Source organism: Salarias fasciatus, chromosome 9 (genome assembly GCF_902148845.1).
Source record: "Salarias fasciatus chromosome 9, fSalaFa1.1, whole genome shotgun sequence".
Classification (NCBI taxonomy): domain Eukaryota; kingdom Metazoa; phylum Chordata; class Actinopteri; order Blenniiformes; family Blenniidae; genus Salarias; species Salarias fasciatus.
The window spans coordinates 14,032,242-14,050,918 of NC_043753.1; the positions used below are offsets into that span (position 1 = coordinate 14,032,242).

At 43.9% G+C, this 18,677-nt stretch overlaps 2 protein-coding genes across 2 annotated transcripts; one reads left to right on the top strand and one right to left on the bottom strand.

The window, feature by feature from the left end:
• The first annotated feature begins 223 nt into the window (after window positions 1-223).
• Window positions 224-3,139, top strand: LOC115394645 (beta-1,4-galactosyltransferase 1-like). Its single transcript, XM_030100003.1, has 2 exons — window positions 224-1,398; window positions 1,587-3,139. Exons 1-2 carry the CDS (start codon window positions 1,006-1,008, stop codon window positions 2,253-2,255), a joined length of 1,062 nt encoding a protein of 353 aa, XP_029955863.1. The 5' UTR covers window positions 224-1,005; the 3' UTR covers window positions 2,256-3,139.
• Window positions 3,140-8,658: 5,519 nt separating this feature from the next.
• On the bottom strand, window positions 8,659-11,586 carry amer2 (APC membrane recruitment protein 2). Its single transcript, XM_030099576.1, has one exon. The coding sequence runs from the start codon at window positions 11,383-11,385 to the stop codon at window positions 9,301-9,303; it is 2,085 nt and encodes a 694-aa protein (XP_029955436.1). The 5' UTR covers window positions 11,386-11,586; the 3' UTR covers window positions 8,659-9,300.
• Window positions 11,587-18,677: the final 7,091 nt, after the last annotated feature.

Genomic DNA, 18,677 nt, shown 5'->3' on the forward strand with positions numbered 1-18,677 from the left:
ATACAGAACACTAAAGTGAAAACAAAACTCAAAGAAAAAACAATCTTTCTTTCAGGTTTCAAGCAATCACCTTAACTATACTCATTGGTTATAATTATACACAAAGTCAGTGGAGCACCTGCTCATACAATACACTCCCTCAAACAAACTGAAACTGGGTGTGTGCAGTGTATGGTAACGAACACCACTCCTTGTGTCAGTGAGGACGTGTTTCCTCATTTGTGACAGCACTGGCGTTCGTGAGTTAGTGTGCGATAGGAAGTCGACGCTGTGGGAAACTTATCGGTGACATTCCTGAGAAGAGTGATTCACTGGAGGCCGAAACAAAACCAGTATCTGCTTCACATACCAGGAAACAATTCTGTCCGGCAAGCAGCGTTTTTAAAAAGCTTTTACCATCTTGGGATCTGTTATACAAGGACTTGTGGCAGCAGAAAGACTCTCCTCGCTCAAGGTGCCGGTGTGAATTTTACGACCTGACCTGGCTGGAACTTATCTTTTTTCATTACGGATCTGGCTGATTATATGCTTCCCACTGACTGGTCTCTGAGCTGCTTTCATGAAGACTTCTTAAATGGACTGTGGGTAAACTGCTGGTTTTGACGCCACACACAGCAGCATCGAGCCTACACCAGGAGAGGGCCCAGTTCGACAAGAAATTACTATTTGTCTTCAGCAGTCAGTGAAAATGTGTTTCTAAGTTATGGCTTTGTTGAAAGTACTTTCAGGGAAAAAATAATCACTAAAAGAAACTGAAAAGTGTTTCATGCAAAGTAAGACACTTTAGGTTGTATTGGTCGTGCTCATTGACGGAACTTACAATTGTTAATGAAACTTTAATATACAAAAACAAATTTCTTTGGCAGATGTAAGGAAACTGATCGCCGGACTAGATCGTGCAGGTTGCTCAAAGAGAACAAAAACTGGTCTGGTTGCTTTTGTAAGCTACATCTTTTGACTTGCAAAGAGACAGGCAGGAAGCTGCACGAGCCGTCCATCATCATCATGTTGAAAATGCTGTTCAAGCTGGTGTCATTATTTGCTCTCTGTGGCCTCCTTTGCTTTTCTGTGGCTGTATTCTACAAAAACACCTATGCAGCAAGCCTATACCCTGTGTCTGATAGAAACAAGCAACGTTTGTTGGTGATACATGAAGCTATTCAGAATCTGTCATCAAAAGTCGTCAAAGGACAGCAAGAAAATATTGACTTAACAGTCAATACGACAACTTCTGAGAACGCTACTCTGGGACCCTGCCCCGCTGACCCACCAGCACTAGTGGGTCCTCTCCGGGTGGAGTTTAATGTAAAGCGGACTTTGGAAGATGTGTGGAATGCTGTCAGGCCTCTCGACATAGGAGGACGATACAGGCCTCCAGACTGCATCTCTAGCCATAAGGTAGGTGAATAAGCAAGGCAGGAAAAACACACAGACACATTTATATGATCATAGAAAATCAAAAGTATACACAGCTTCCCACTAATTTTGTATCTCATATGCGATCAACATTCTTCTGACTCCGGTAGAGACAGTCTTTTAAGAGGCATTGATGTTGTGGTCAACTATCTTCATTCTTATCTGTCTAGGTGGCAGTTATCGTTCCATTTCGGAACCGGCACGAGCACCTGAAGCACTGGCTTTACTATCTCCACCCCATACTGAAGCGGCAGCAGTTGGACTACGGCGTATACGTCATCAACCAGGACGGAGACGGAGTGTTCAACCGCGCCAAACTGCTGAACGTCGGATATGTAGAAGCGCTGAAGGAGTACGACTATAACTGCTTCGTCTTCTCCGACGTGGACCTGGTTCCTCTCAACGACCGAAACCTGTACAAGTGCTTTGACCAGCCAAGACACTTGGCTGTGGCCATGGACAAGTTTAACTTTGGATTACCCTACAATGGCTTCTTCGGTGGGGTTTCGTCACTGTCCAAGCAGCAGTTCGAGAAGATCAACGGATTCCCGAACACCTACTGGGGCTGGGGCGGCGAGGATGACGACTTGTACAATCGGGTCAACATCCGAGGAATGTCCGTTTCCAGGCCTGATTTGCTGACTGGAAAATACAAGATGGTGGTACATCAGAGGGATCTGCATAACGAGCCCAATCCAAAGAACCCTGGCAAACTGGTACACACACGGTGGAGCATGGATAAAGACGGACTGAACACTCTCAAGTATAAAGTTGTGAAAATCGAGAAGGAGCCGATGTATTCTTTCATCACGGTAGATATTGAGGCTCCGCCAGCCTGATTAATGACATTAACCTCTGCTCGTTGCTGATGGACTGATCTGTACATCTAGAAATCTCAACGTTGGGTAGCTGTTTGTGTCTCTTTAGTGATGATCGTGTGAATGCAACATGAAGTATGAACTTGAATTATTTAACAAATCAAATGTGAAAAATTTTGTTTTATAGCTTTTTTTCTGGCTGATATATGTATGTGTGTGTGTGTTTTGATGTGTATAGTAGCAGCAATATCTCATACACTCACAGAAAAAGTTAAACTCAGAACAGCAGGGCAGGACAGAAGACTATAGTCTCAGGTCATTTCACTCCCGCCATTCTCAGCCCTGAAACCACTGCTGATGATATCAATCAACAATACATTTGGAAGTTTGCATGTTGAGGCTTATTGGGGATGTAAAGATAAACCAGCTACTCGTGCAAGAAAACACTTGCTTCTGTGTAGTATTTTGAATATAATATATCTTCTAAAGATTTGTACTTGACTGTCTGGAAAAGTGCCTGTGGAATATGAAGGTGCTGACTGTAAATAGGAAATAGAAACTTGTAAATATGTTTTTTTATTATTAATATTATTCTTTCAAAGTTTTTTAGTTTTATATCAACTGGTTAAGTTATAACCACTGGGTAACTGACACATAGAAACTGTTTATATTTTTGACACTGTTGGGGAGAGCTGCAGTTAATGTTGTGGAAAACTGAGTTTGGTGGTGGAATATATGAAAGCAAGCGAGATTATCCAATCCAATCTCAATCTTCAAAGATGTGTCATAGAATGTATCATTTATACATTATATGAAAATTATATTTTAGCCTATTTTAGGTTGTTGTGTTCTGTGTATCTGAGTCTATCAGTTGATATACAAAATAAAACTTTTAAGATATTGTCTATTTGAATGTTAAAAACATCAAAATGAAGGAAAATGCAACTGTAACGCTGGAGGTTTCTATGTTGTTTCAATGGCGTTATTCAGAAACTTCATTTTACAGCAACAGGTTGTTTTACCAGTTTTGTTCCTCTCAATATTGCTGGGAACAGGTATCGGTGGATGCCTCAGGGGTCATGGAAACACGACCCGAACGCCCAGTCAAGCAGAAGACACTTCAGAAAGCCCATCTGACACCTTACACGCCACAGTTCAGGATATCTATATATACAGTACATACAGGCGTCCAACAGGCCCAACCTTCACATTAATATTTTAGCGTCGTTGCACCAGTTAATGATTCCCCATTAAGTATTAGTTTGCAGGGCAATATGCACACACACAATAATAAAGACAAGGTTACACTGAATAAAGTTGTGTTTGTATTTCTACATCCGTCAAACTTGATGGATGTTCTTACATTCTTTAAGATTCAAAGTGTGAGACTTTTTATTTTTCATTCTACACCTCAGAATATTACACAGGGTGAATTTACATTGAAAATCCCCGTCAGCTGGTATGAAACGTGACTCCTCTCATTTCCATGTAGCATCTGATAAGGCAGGTTAACCTTTGCCTAAACAGCCTAACCGTAACTGACACAACGCTTGTATATCATTTTCATGTTTGTTTTATAATCAGTGACTTTTCTAAACACACTTTGAGTTTGAACTGATTGCATGTGGGCCGTTTTGACTTTCCTTTCAAACAGGCTAATTGGTTTTTTTTGTTTGTTTTTTTTTTGTCGGTTGTGTAACAACTAGACAACTACGCTCCGTTTTGTGTCGCGTTGCTGTTGTCCTCACTCGGAGTCAAATGCTACTTCCGGTAATGAATTATTCACAAGTGGGGATTTTACGCAATATCGCCGAGAGAGAGAGAGAGAGAGAGAGAGAGCACATGTGACATGATAAAAGGAAATGTGAGAAAGTGACAGGAAAGAGGACAATGCAGCACCTCAGAGGAGAAAACCACGGCGCTCAGGGGTGTTCCCACGGGGCCGTGAAGGTGACATTTCTTCAGCACACATCCATGCAGAGGATGTGTGCTAAAGGTGAGAGCAGAGAATTTCTACCCTGTTGATGGGAGTTTCACACTGTAAAGCCACAAAAATTGAACTTTATACTGTGATCATGTCTGCATGGGAAGAAAGAAAAAAACCAATAGAAATGAAGGCCACGTATTTGCATGGAGTATTTTCAACATGTAGGTTAGTGGGTGCTCATTTGTGTGAATGTCTTGCTGCACCAGTTCGACTCCAATCACGTCTCTCTCGCGCACTGTGTCGGAAACCCCCCCACCCCACCCCCCCACCCCCAATCACTCTCCCATCCTCTTCCGTGCCCAGCCCCCTTTTTTCATTGGTTGACCTAGTGGAGTTACTATGGGAACGGCTGTGGAGAGGCTGCCATCCAGAATGTGGGGTACAGCTTTTGAATGGTGCTCCATCTGACACACATACACACACACCCACACACATAAACACACACATTGAGCACATGGATACACATGCATTTTTCAGGGCCTGCTCATGAAATGGGAGGTGAATTGGTAAGAGCTTGAAAATTATATTTTGGGTCGTTTTTTTTTTTACACGTTTAGATTTACTGCTTCTGTCAATATCTAGGACAGGCCCAGTCGATTCAGGAAATAGATACTCCGATTGTGAACAGTAACTGTCACTTATTTTCAACGCTTCAGCACCTGTTCAAACATGACCTTCAACAGGAGCATTCATTAAAGCAACAATAGCAATTATTTCCATGGTATGTGCACGCAGCTTGGTAAACAGGCGTCCAGTTCATTAGTCTCCATTTGATATCAAGCCATTTTAACAAAGTTATATACTAAAACTCACTTATCGTAACTCCCCTGTTTGCTTTGTCTTTAAGATAGATCCTAGAATTTTTTTCATTTTGCTCATGTATCCTTTTTGCTCCTGTTTTAACCAAGATTGTCACCCACATCTCATATTTTATTCCAAATAGGCACTGGCATGCTAGTCCTCCATTGAAACCATGACTGTTTCATTAACAAAAAATACTACTTGTTTATATCTTGTGCTAATTATTAGGGCATAAGAGATTAGATATCACACTACCTCCATGCTGAGTCAGTGTTGTTACACTGATATCACTGCCACTTGTAGCAGTTGTACACAAGCTAAATAAAAGCTTCGTTTATAAGCAGTGAAGCCAAACAAACCCTTTACTTGCACACTGGAAAACCTTAATCTCCCCGTTTTTCCCCTGTAGTTCACCATGACTGCCTCCCTTGTCTCCGTCTCCACCACTTTGTATAAGAACTTTGTTGTTCTGCACTAAAAGCTCCCTGTTGTGTAATAACGGCAGATTTATGCACCAAAACAAACCCTCTCACACAGAAGCAAGCGCGAGTCGCACTGAGAAGGAGATCCCACATACACAGCACCCAAGCAAGCAGATTAATGATGAGATCAGCTGACACGGGCACACGCGCACCAGCACGCCCCGCTCTCGCTGTCAGCATCCTGGGCTTTGATGTGTCGGGGCTGGTATGGTCTTACGTAAGCTTTTTACATAAACCTCGGTGTGCAGAAACAGAGAGCGAGCTGGATGGAGAGGGAGGTGGGGGGGGGGGAGAAAAAAAACTGCTGCACCATTACAAAGGGGATTCGCACTGCACCAAATTCTCCTCCCACTCCACATGCATCCATCCACTCACCCACGCCACAACATACAGTAAGAGCTTTTTTCTAGCAACATGTGTCCCACTTGAACAAGGACAACATCTGTTTCATTTATATTCTAGATGCCCGGAAAGAAGCAAGGCAGGTTTTCATGCATCTGTCTCTTTTGTCATGACACCGGCTGTGTTTCGCTGTCTCTTTGTGTGTCTTCTCCCTCCAGAGACCCACAGCAGACGATCGCACATCCGTCAGGCTTTCAGCTCGGCAGTCAATAAAACATATTGATCATCTATTGCACCCTAAGCTAAGCTAACCCGATCTCTCGGTGCAGTAACCCAACAGAAACGCCACACACAGCACAATAACAAAAGCAGCTCCCCTTTCTCTGAGATGCTCTTTGGGGATTTAAGTCACCGGGATGCGGGGGTGGAACAACACATGGAGGGACGGACAGGAGGAAAGATCCATCTCACCACAGTGAAATAAAAGCTTGTATTGTTGTGTAAATGCGTTTCACAAAGAGTCCAGAGCTCCCGTGTCAGCGCAAATCGTTTTATTAATTAAAACTGAAAAGTGGAAAGATTTCACACCGTAAAACAAATGGTAACAAAATTAAGGAAAATATAATGTGTTTTTTTTTGTCGCAGCAAATGATCACACAGTGGCCTAGATCTTGAATCAGAAAGAAAAGGTAGAGAAAAAAAAAACAACACAGGTGATGGCTTTGGGGTTTTGTGTATGCAAGTGTACAAGGTCAATGTATCCAATGTTATGACTTGAATTTTCACTGTGCCATAATGAGAGGGAGTGGAGGATCAGTCAAACTCCATGAACATGCAAACCTTGACAAGTGAAACAACAACAAAACAAGAAGGATGCACAATTTGAACAAAACTTGCTAAACACAGGATGCTTAACGGTGAGTCCTCACCTCATTCACGGTGCCCTATCCTCTATTAACTTCAGCAAATCTATCATTTGATTGGTGACAGTACGGTCTTTCATTCAATAAGTAACTTTTAACTTTTTGATTTTTCATTCTACAACCAAAATACCCAAATCACAGCTGTTATTTTCAAACATACCAAAGATTTTCTTTTAAAGTTATGAACCCATTAAACAATCTTCTTCCATCAGATCGCACGCTTGTGTCAGTCAATGAAAGGAGTGATTGTGACTAAAGGCAGACTAAATCAAAAGCGACGAGCACAACATAAGCAGAAAAACAAACATGAAGCAACCATTCTCTGACCCAGGAATGACCTTTCCTCTGCCCTTTTGGAGGCGTCTGAGCGCATGGCCGTGACAGAACTGCAACATGACACCAGTTTTCTCAACGACGATCAACAAATTCCAAACAACAGGAACTGAAACTGACAAGCTATCTGAAACTGTAGCGCTGTTGTTGACCAGCTATTGCATTTTTAAATGAGCAGGGAAAATAAAATGAACTAAATGACCAGCTGTGTGCCACTGGTGCCCTTGTGGTTTGGATTAGAGAAAACTCACATCATCTTTTCCTATGAAGAGTCGATGAAAATCCCTCAGAGGGAACAATATCCTCCCTGTAGCTTCTCTAATTAAATCAATGACAAAGGCCTTATAGGATTTCGATACACCCCCTCATTTTTTTAAAACAAGTGGTGCTTTGCGAGGCTGCACACACTGAGCAGCCGTCTTCGTCGGGGACTTAGAAAACATTCAGATCCACCATTTTTCTTGCCCCCACAAAAGAGGGACAACAAGTAAAAGAGACCCACGGCAACACACACATCGTATATAACAAGCTACATTCAAACTCAAACAGAGCTGTGGTGATTCTTAGAAATTAGGTTAAACAAGGTTTGTTAGTACAAGATCCAGTAGAAGAAGGGCAAAAGGCTCAGTTCTGATGTTGCATTAGTTAAAAAAAAAATGCTTTGCATTATCCTCTTGCTCTTTAAAACTACCTGTTACAAGAAAAGGGCACCTTCTAGTCATCCTTGCACATCAGCCTGACCAGTATGCTAGCAGAGAAGAAGAAGAGAAAGCAGAGTAGTAAAGCTGGTGCAATCACAGTTTGAGATCCGTGCAGAATGATTCAGTAGGGATGACCCTGTAAAAAACAGCATGATATCCAGTGAAGAAGACGATACTAACTGGAAAAGAACATGTTAGTGCACGTGTCCTCAGAGAAGAGAGTTGTCCAGAGTAGCTACAAAGACAGTGCCAAAGACTGAAAATGTGCCTGTAAAAGATTCCTTCAGCATTTGATGATGTTCCCTGACCATTTGTGTCCTGGATTTGTGGCACTGCATGCAGAGAGCAAGAGAAGTAATGTGTGTGTGTGTGTGTGTGTATGTGTCTGTGTGTTGCATGTGCTGTGTGCATGTGAGCACGTGTTTGCTCATGAGAAGTCAAGCATCAGTGCAAGGGTTCTCCCCACGTCGAGTATTGCAGTAGTTTTGCAGGTTTCTGTAGTTAAACAGTGGTAAATCCCAGAGATTAACGTCCGATTCATGTGGAAGGGTACACGTGAGGTCCAAATGCAGCAGGTTGACTTCAAATTCAGTCAATTTATTTAAAAAAAAAAAAAACCAAAAAAAAAAAAGTTAAAGAGTCCTTCAAAAATGGATGCATCTACTTGAAATACAAAACAAATCATTGTGAGATATTTTTTGTTGTTGCAACATAGGGGCTAAAAGTGTTCCAGATTTCAGGTTCCTATCTATATTTGCATGTAGAATCCTGTAATCACTGTCGCGAGGGAAAGAAATGATCCAAAATGTAAGAAGTGCAGCAGCCTAATAAGAAAATGTGTTTCTTTAGGCTGTGGCTGTGAGTCTGGTTTACACTATTAAAGACTGTGAAATCATGGCTGTGTGTTTTTCTATAACTTTGGCTCTAAAATCAGAGGGTTAGGAGGTAATTTGTTACAGATTAAACCAATAATAATAATAATAATAATAATAATAATAATAATAATAATAATAATACTTTGATTGGATTAGGTCCTTATGAACAAAATTGAGTTATTCTGTATGAAAAATGGCAAAAAAAAAAAGGTGCGCAGGTTTCTTTTACAGTCAGCTGTCAAAGCTTCAGCAGGTCAGACATTTTCCTGGAATTCTACTACCCAGTAAACAGATTGTCAATAAACAAGCTCCAAAGTTCCAGTCAGAGATGTGAAATGTTATCCCAGGTTTTTTGGAGTCTCCTTGTGACTTTCTCAAGTGAACAAAACCGCTTATTCAAGTCTCGCCCCACATGAGCACACACACACCCCTTGGGGGAAAAAAAAAAAAAGTAGAAAGAATGTGAGCTTTTCAGATTTTAGAGTTTTAGAGGAATTTGTAGACTGTTAACTCTGCAGTTCAACATTTTTCTTAGTCTGGGAAAAAAAAACTTTGGCTCCACATAAAGAGCAGTGTTGCAATGTGCACTGAAGTCCAAAGGTGAGAAGGTGAGAAGCACCCTTCACTTCTTGCCTGAAGTCCCTCTGGCTGTGCTGCTGGGTTTGCTTCCAGACCGACGGACGGGCACCTTGGATACGGGGATTCGGGTGCGAGCAGGGGCGGGTGCTTGGGTCTTTGGTGGAGGAGATTCAGCCTCGACAACAGAAGACAGGGCTGACTGGCTCACTGAGTGGGGAGGCGGGGTTTTACTGCTGCTTATCGGGATTTTGGAGTCTCGGGGAAGGCTGGCACTTCCTTTCATTGAGCGAAAGGAGGACGATGAGGAGGAGGATGGGGGACTGGTCTGGGAGGTTGGGCTCATTCTGTATTCGGTGGATGGAGAAGGAGTGCTGTTTAGCTCTTCGTCTCCCTGCTGATCCTCTCCTTCCTCCTCAGGATCGTTGTAGAGGTCGTACAGGTGGTCCCCTGAGCAGCTGTCACGTGACAGAGCCATCTTCTGGTTGCGCTGCAGTCCGCTCTCGTCGGGCGTTGCTGTGGGTGTCGCCGAGGGTGTGTCCCAGTAGCCCTCGTCACTGAGCGGCTCTTTCTCACCGGGTGACGTCGGTAGACGACCATGTGCGTGAGGAAGGGGGGGCTTGGCCGCGCGGCTTGCTGCTCCACCGACTACTGGAATCTTACTGAGCCCCAGCGCCTTCACCTGGGGAACCTTTCTCTCTATGCTCCGGGGGGCGGCGGGGAGGTGGCTGCTGGTAGGGATGGAGCGAGGGGGGTACGTTGAAGTAGGAGTGGAGGATGAGGGCTGATGTGATCGGGGCAAGGCTGGGGAGTTGTCTCTTGTGGAGGGCAGCATGTGCCAGAGCCCCTGCATGTCTGCATCATCCACACCTTCTGGACTTGCCATTTCCTCCCCTCCACCCATGTAGGCCACCACACCGCTACCAGCCGGATGCTGCTGCGGTGGAGGAGGTGCACGGGTGCGCGCTGGGAGAGAGGCAGACGCTGAGCTTGTGGAGACGGAGTAAATGGGTTGGGTCAACTGAGGTGGTATGGAAGGTTTGGAAGGGGAACCGCGAGACGCAGCGCTGGTCATACAGACAGCTCTCCCAATACCGGCTCCCGAACTCCCCCCTCCTCCCCCACTGCTGCTGCTGCTGGTGCCGCTGCCCCCGTTACCCACTGGCACCTCTTCGTCTGCGTCGGCGATAATGTCGCCGCAGCCCGTCAGTGAGTCAAAGCTCTTGAGGGACGTGACGTCAGTGAAGAGCAGGGAGCAGAGTCGATCCACCGAAGGCTCTGACGGTGGATCCCCCGTGCTGCACCGGTCCAAAGGGGGTGTTGCGAGGGAAGGTGTGAGACTGGAAATTGAAGCTTTGGCTTTTTGCACCGACGGACGGAGCGGCGAGTCAGTGGGTGTGTAAGGAAAGGGGGAGTCTGGCTCGCCAGATGGCCCTGGCAGGACTACACAGTGCTGGGGTGTCATGATAACACTAGTGGTGGCCGTTTCTGTCGCTTGAAAGTTCGGCGCTGCTTCTGCATTACCACAGTCCTCTTGATGATGGTGCGGAGGCGGCTCAAGGGTGAGAGTAATGTCTTTTACCTTTTCAGAGTCTGCCGTATCCCCATCCTTCTCTTTCTTAGCCTCTGACTCCTCCGCCTCTCCTTCGTTTGTTTTGTCTTTACGTCTCCATCGCATGCTGCTGAAAAAGCCCTTCAGGCCCCTCCCTCTTCTCACAAGCCCCGCCCCTCCATTTTCACTTGACCTAAAACTCCCACGTCGCAGAAGAGAGAAGAAACTCAGCGATTTACTGAGGGACCTCACCGGCCCCGCCTCCAGGCTGACGTGCCCCTCCCCTCTCTGTCCATCAGCATCATTGTTAGATCCTGTTAGTCCATCGTGGGTTTTGCTCCTCACGAGCTCCACCGATGCCACCGAGCCGTTCCCATTCAAAGAATTCCCATTCTCAGAATTCCCATTGTTGCCACTGTTTGCAGCCGCTTTGTTCCTGAAGGAGAAAAAGCTGGCCATTCCGGAGCCCGTGCGCCGCTTCCCGAAGAGTTTAAAAGCAGCTTTGTTGATCTTCCCGGTTGGCTGGGGGTCACACTGAGGGACCACGGGGGGCTCCACACACTCCGACTGCACCTCCATTATCCAGCACTCTGTCGCCTCCACTCTATCCTCTTCTTCAAGCTCTCAAGCAGCCTTTCTATCCTCTCTGCACATACACTCGCCCTCTCTCTCTCTCTCTCTCTCTCTCTCTCTCTCTCTCACTCACACACTCTCTGGCTCTCTGGGTCCCTCTCTCTCCCTCCACCCTGCTGTCTGGTCCTCTTTCACTCCCACTCTGACTTGCTTTAACGCCTGCCTGCTGGTTTTCTCTGTCTGCCTCCCTCCCTCTCCCTCCCCTCCCGCTCTTTCCCTCTCTCCTCTCTCTCTCTCTCTCTCACACACACACAAACACACACACACGCATGCTGGGTGCTGCTCCTCACTGTATCCATGGCAACTGGGTGGGCTAAGCAGCTTTCGTCAACGTTGGCGGGGCGCCAGTGTCTGTCCTCCACTCCCTCCCCCATCCTCTTCCTCCTCTCTTCCTCCACCTTGCCTGTCACAGATGCTCTGCTTGCTAATTTCTTTTAAATGTTCACCAGCTCTCCCACCTCTATATGGTTTTTTTCTCTCTCTCTGTGTTTACGGCGTAGACTTTCCAAGACAAATCAAACAACACACACACACACACACACACACGCATTCACACCCTCCAATTCATTACGGATTAGACACGAGTTTAGTGTATTTATGTGAGCTTTCTCAATGGGTCATGAGACCCAGTGGCAAGTAATAAAATCAGCTTGCATGCTTCTTTGTATTTGACCTTTATCCATGACTTGGAAAATGATGGTCAGATAAGTCTAACAAGAAACTTTTGTCGATCAACAGTTTTGCCAAACTATTTCATCCAATGATGTAAATCACATCTAAGCTTTGAGTCAACAGTATTTACGCGTGATAAATGTACTGGCATGGCTTCCCTCATCAAGTTCTTTCAGCTTTCATGTGACATTTTATTTGTGCGCAAAGTGTGAAAAAGCTCAAAGCAAATGAGAATAATCGCATCGGATTCTCTAATTAGGGGGACTCAAATACAAGACCTGCTGGTCAACAGTGTAAGCAGGCTTAAGCTGGGATATGGATTTAGATAAAAGAAATATTGAAGCAGGGTTGTGACTGCACGTGCACACACGCGCAAACACATACACACACACTGGTCAGACATATAGGCCATATGGCCCGGACTCCTCCTCCATATGGATGACCGGGACCAGGTGTCTGGGAACTGTGTCAACACACCCAAACGGCCTGTCATCCTAAATCAGTTTGCATTTTGTTGTTTTGTTTTTATGCATTACAGTCTATAATGATGTTTTTTTTGTTTGTTTGTTTGTTTCATTTAGATTTACTTTTAGCACACACCTTGGCAACCAGAAGAGTTTCTTTGAGCATGTAGAACAGTTAACTGTTTACTAGCTGGTGGAAAAGACAGTGTTCAGGTTCCACTTGTTGCCTTTTATTACTCTCTGGAATAACAATATGAGTATGTAACTAAAAATGCAGGAACATTTGATATGTCTGATGAAACTAGTTTATAAACATGTGAAAGTTAGAAATATTTTTGAGAGGTCTTTAGCATAAAACGCAATTAAAGTGAAATTCTTTTAAATCTGTAGGTGTGACCCAAAGCTTGTTTTTCTTAATAAAAACAATATCACACACACCCACACGTGCCCATGCACACACACATGGTTTAACCATTCTGCAGACAGTTTGATCCACTATGAGTGCTCTTTTTACAGCCTAATTCATCCACCCAATCCCTTATAAATCTCCCTCACAGCCCGACCCAATTTCAAACCTCCCTCTCCTTCCTTTCTCCCTTCTCCTTTTCGATCTCCTCCTCCTCCTCCTCCTCCTCCTCCTCCTTCTCCTCCTCCTCTGCCGCCTCCTCGTCGGTTGCTTTAGGCACAGACTCTCCTCTTCCAGCCCACTGCTATCAAACAATGTCTGCATTCATGAGCCCAAGGCAACACACACACACACACACACACACACACACACACACACACACACACACACACACACACACACACACACACACACACACAAACACACCCACACATCCACAGACGAGCTCACACCCACACAAACACATCTTAAAGGGCTTCCCCAGAGTGAAGCACTGAAGCATATCTTCCTCATGCTCTCCCCTCAATGAGAAACATAATCGGTCCGGCTTGCCCCGCCAGTCAGTCACAAAGCTAGGCTGCTTGCCAATCCATCAAGGGGTGTGCTCGTTTTCAGGTGCATCAGACACTGAGGCAGAATTCCCCACAGTCAAGCAGGTAGGGTGGCAACTGGACGGAGCTGGGGCAGACTGGGAGCAGCAGATGGCTGGTGGATTGATGAGTGAGGACTGAGGAGTCTCAGTTATCACACGATGAGACGAAAGATTTTGTTTTGCTCTAAGTGCAGAAGTGCCCGTCATAACACTACTTGAGGCACTCAAACGTCTGTAAATTATTGAAGCAAGTGCCCACAATACGACTGCAGTAACATATACAACATTATAGGCCATTATCATAAATCCTGCTCTGTATGTAATGAATTTTACAGAGATGCACTGAAATGGATTTAAATACGAAAGTATCAGTTAGTTAGACTGCAAAGATAATGCACTGCAAATTTTATGCACCTCCCCCAGATTTAACAGTTCAGTGTTTGTAAAAAACAAAATGTGCTTCCTTCACAAAGCTAATTGTTCATTTCCCTGTTTTCACACTGCTACAAAGAGCAGGGATGTATTCACACATGCAGCAGAAGAAGGCAGAGTCTAATACTACCCCTTCACAGCCCTCTCTGTCTAAATAGGGTTCCCATTTCAGCCCCTTGAGTGAAGCTCAGCGCTAAGTGGGACAATTAGAGGACATTTCTTTCTTCGTATCACTTACTCTCACTGTGGTGTCTGCTAATATCAATGTGTGTCCATGTGTGCACCGTTTTGCTCAGTGATATGCACATCTTTTTAAAAAAATATGTCAACATCAAGCCATTTCATCAGTATTTAAAGGAAAACAATAGTAATAATTGTAACTTTTTTCCAAGAGCTAGAGATATTCACTGCTGTTTTTACTACAGTGATTCAACCATTGGGTAAATCACAGGTGCATGATATATCCAGTCCAATCACGTTTTACACACTGATATCTAATAGAGGAACATATTTCCTCCATAAAGCCTTCACCTTTATGAGGCATTTACTTTAGTAAATCAACACGTACACACATTTTAACTATGATGAAAATTCATGTTTTTCCATTAATTAAACAAAAAAAACCAGTTCTTGTGAACTACCTGCCCGGGTAACAAACCTCTCAAGAGTTCTTTTAGCAGAAAAACCATGACTGAAGCGGTACAAGAGGACAAAAACGCAAGAGTCCTGTCAATGATTAGTAAAATAAAACACAGAAACTTGCAGTTTAATCATTGTGTACCCTTGACATTGACACTGATTCAAACACACCACCAAGCCCTGACGTGCCGCTTGAGCAGGTAGAAGAAAATCAAATAACTACATTTGAACCTGATATCAAATATAATTATGTTTCAGTGCAGAAATGATTGATTTCATGCATTTTGGTCTAACACACACACGTAGGTACACACACTCACACACACACACACCAGCATCATCATCACAAGAGGCTCAGATCAGGTTGTTTGAGGATAGAGGGTCTTGCAGCCCTGGATTAGGCTAAACTGTGTGTGTGTGTGTGTGTGTGTTTGTATGTGTCCGCATTATTAACCCCCCCCCTCGTAGGATTACAGTCTGTGCTCCTTTGTTACCGGTAATCAGGGAGTGGTGCGCACTGTTATTAAGCTGTCTAAGCACAGACTAAACAAACACTTTCAAAGACTGCAGTTTCTCTACACCCACGTTTCATAAGAACTCACAGAGTCAGAGAGAAAACCTTTCAGGAAAGCGGAAGATTAGTAATCCATGATAAAACAATTTGATTCCATATTAAAAGTTTTTGGAGTTCCCTCTGTTGTCACCGGTTACAACTGTTTGTTTGGCAGGAATAAGAAGCACACAAAGGAGCGTGCTGAAGAATATATGTGATTCAACTTGAAGTAAAAGAAAGCTTTAAAAATGTACACCACACAACCTTCTCGTGCACATGCATGTGATCATACATATCTCATATGTACGAGTATCTGTGTGCACATACAGAGTTTTGCACGTAAGCTAAAGGTGAAGAGTGAAGCACAGTGTTCCTGCTTATGCTAAGAACTCATGTACCAGCATGCCGTGCAGCAGCAGTCTGAATGATTCAGAGCCCTGGGAGAGCCCTCAGCAGCTTTTCTCTGGAAGTGACTCCTCAATGTTTAATGGAAGGTAATATGCACAAGTAGGCTACAGGAAAGGCCACTCTCACACACACAGCAGAGACACGGTGCTGTAGGTGGAGTATCAACACTCCAAATAGAAAGCATGTGTTCCCGAAAAGCCACAATATTGGCCTGAAGGAATGCCACACATCTGACGATGCTAAATCATGAAAAGAACCAATACTTTCAAGCTGCAGTAACTCTCTGAGAGAACTAATGAGGCACATAAAAAGCTAATAGAAATGTATAAACTATATTTTACCCCTTTTTTGTGCATGGATACACCAAACTTTGTTAGCCAGCAGAGGGTGTGTGAGTCAGCTGGGATATGCTACTGCTCCCCTGGACCCTGGTCTGGTCAGAGGTTGGTCTAAAAAATGGATGTATGGATGAATGGCGCACTGCGCACCAATCATTGTGGCTTTTTTCATCACAGCTAAACAGCACAGAGCTATAAAAATGAAAAGCTGTATAGACATCACTTCACTCAGCATTTCCAGCCTGTCTTTCACCCCAGATAAATAACGACTTGCTTATATTCAAATGCTGATTTGTGTGGCACCAATGGCGGCTGTGAACGACTGCATTCTGAATGCACATGTAGGCACAGAACTGCATTTGTTGAACACAGTGGTGTGAGCAGCGTTCCAAGGAGGGCAAACTACACTGTTGCCCCTGCTTGCACAAAATTCATAAAGAATTTAAAAGCTGGCTGCCTGTGTGAAATTAGAGAATGAACGGAGTTTTCAGTTTGCAAAGAGGAGGAATAACACACATCCCCCAGCAGCTCTGTAAGTCCTGGTATCCTCCAGGTTTTACGTCTCCTGCAGCAAACTGATTAGGGAGTAAGATGTTGTGTCCACCACAACTAATCCCATGAAGTTCAAATCTTTTCTGAGCTCTGATTAGGAACAAAGTTACAGCTTTGGCATGGAAATAACAGAAATATACTCTGAACATATAATCAGAAATATGCAGTCATCCAACAGTGCTACAGTGGATGGAAATGTCTGCAGAACAAATTCCTCCAGGAGAATCTTACAATATTAATGAAAAATGTGGGCAAAATACAAAATATGTCAGTCAACTTCAGATTTGATCTCTTCTTTGACATTATTCAGATGCTCTGGTTATCCCCCATGTATGAGTGCCAGTAACCCCTGATCAGGGTCAGCTGTCATAAATAATAAGTCCTTGACTTGGCAGATGAGTATGACCAGTGGGATTTGGGGATCAGTGCACGTTAGTAAGTCAGATTATCTGATCAATGTGAGACGTAAAGCAGCATGAAATGATCAATGGGAGTGGCAGCTGACAGCTGAGCATCTCCAGGCTCTGTCAGCCTGGTAACAGTCCGAAGCAGACTGGACCGTAAATATTAGGGCAGTGATGAATTTCTGTTTCTTCACATTAAATTTATGATAAAGTAGCAGATATTTTTACTTTCCTACGGCACTTATTGGAATGTTTGAAATTTGAAAGTAGATAAGCAAATGAGGAGTGTGAAAAAACAACCTTGTGTGAAATCGAACTGATCAAAAGCATTAAAACAAAACTCACAGTTTTAAAGCATTTCTTGCTCGAATTTATTTAAATTGGATTATTTCAACACTGGACCTCCATGAGGGTCCGTTGGGAACATCTGGTGGAAGCGTCTGTCGGCATGGTTTTCTGCTCCCTCCTCCGGGAGAGCATCTCTCATGTCCCGAGGGAGGCTGGGGACACCGAGTCCGAGTGGACCATGTTCTCCACCTCCATTGTTGAAGCAGCTGCTCAGAGCGGCGGTCACAAAGTCTCCGGTGCCTTCCGTGGCGGCAACCCCCAAACTCGGAGGTGGACACCGGAAGAATGGGCTGCCAACAAGCTGAAGGAGTCTTTCGAGTTTTACTGGCTCGTGGGACTCCCGCAGCAGCTGATGGCTACCGGCAGGCCAAGTGAACTGCATCCGCACCTCCAAATCCGAGGCCATGGTCCTCGACTGGAAGAAGGTGGTGTGCTCTCTCCAGGTCGGCAGGGAGGAGTGGAGGACTTCAAGTATCTTGGGGTCCTGTTCATGAGAGGGTAATGGATGGAGCGTTCTATCAGTCTTTCATGATGAAGTTGGAGCTGAGCGGAAAAATAATTTATTGATCAGTTTACTGGTCAATCTACGTTCCCATCCTCTTATTTGGTCATGAGCCTTGGGTCATGACCAAAAGGACAAAATCCCAGAGGGTGCCGTGTGGTGCCCCCATGTAGCGTCCGCTGCGCTGGCGTCCCCGAATGGCCCTTGGCATCTGCCTAGACTGCCTATGCCACGGGCCAGCTCTGCTGGCATTTGTATGCTTTCAGTTATAAAATTGATGTTGTAGTAGTAGGTTTATATTGACATTTAGGGATGATAATGTAAGGGACAAGCTTAACATATGTTTTGATATTTATAAGAAAACAGATTTTGTCACTCTCTGTCTTTTTAATTTAAATTTATATTATGTTCTGTTTTTTCTTATTATACTGTCACTTTACTGCTGTGACATTGTACATTTCACTCATAAAGGATTTTCAATTTCAATTTTTCAATTTTCAATTTCTATTCCCCAAAAAAATAACAAAAAAAAAAACTGTCAAACAAGCCACACAAAAAAGTGTCAAGTCACCACCTGGTGGTAAAAATAAACATTAACAACGACTGCAGTTTTGATGATTTTCTTAAGGTTGTCTTTTTTTTTTTTTTAATTGTTTCACCATTCTGGAATTTCCTTTTAATTTTCCCAGATAATCTACAAAATTATATGAAAACCACATTGCATGAACCAGGTTCTTGAGTCATCTGTTAGTTCATTTTAAAGTGAAGTTCCTGGAAATGTGAAACATTTGCTTGAATGTCATCACTGAAAAATACACACTGCCTACTGAAAAAACATTACTTCCTTATTTCCTCTCTCCCCATCCTGAAAACGAAAAGGAAAATATCCTAATCATTTAATCATTCCTTGTTTGCAGTGTTGTCTTCC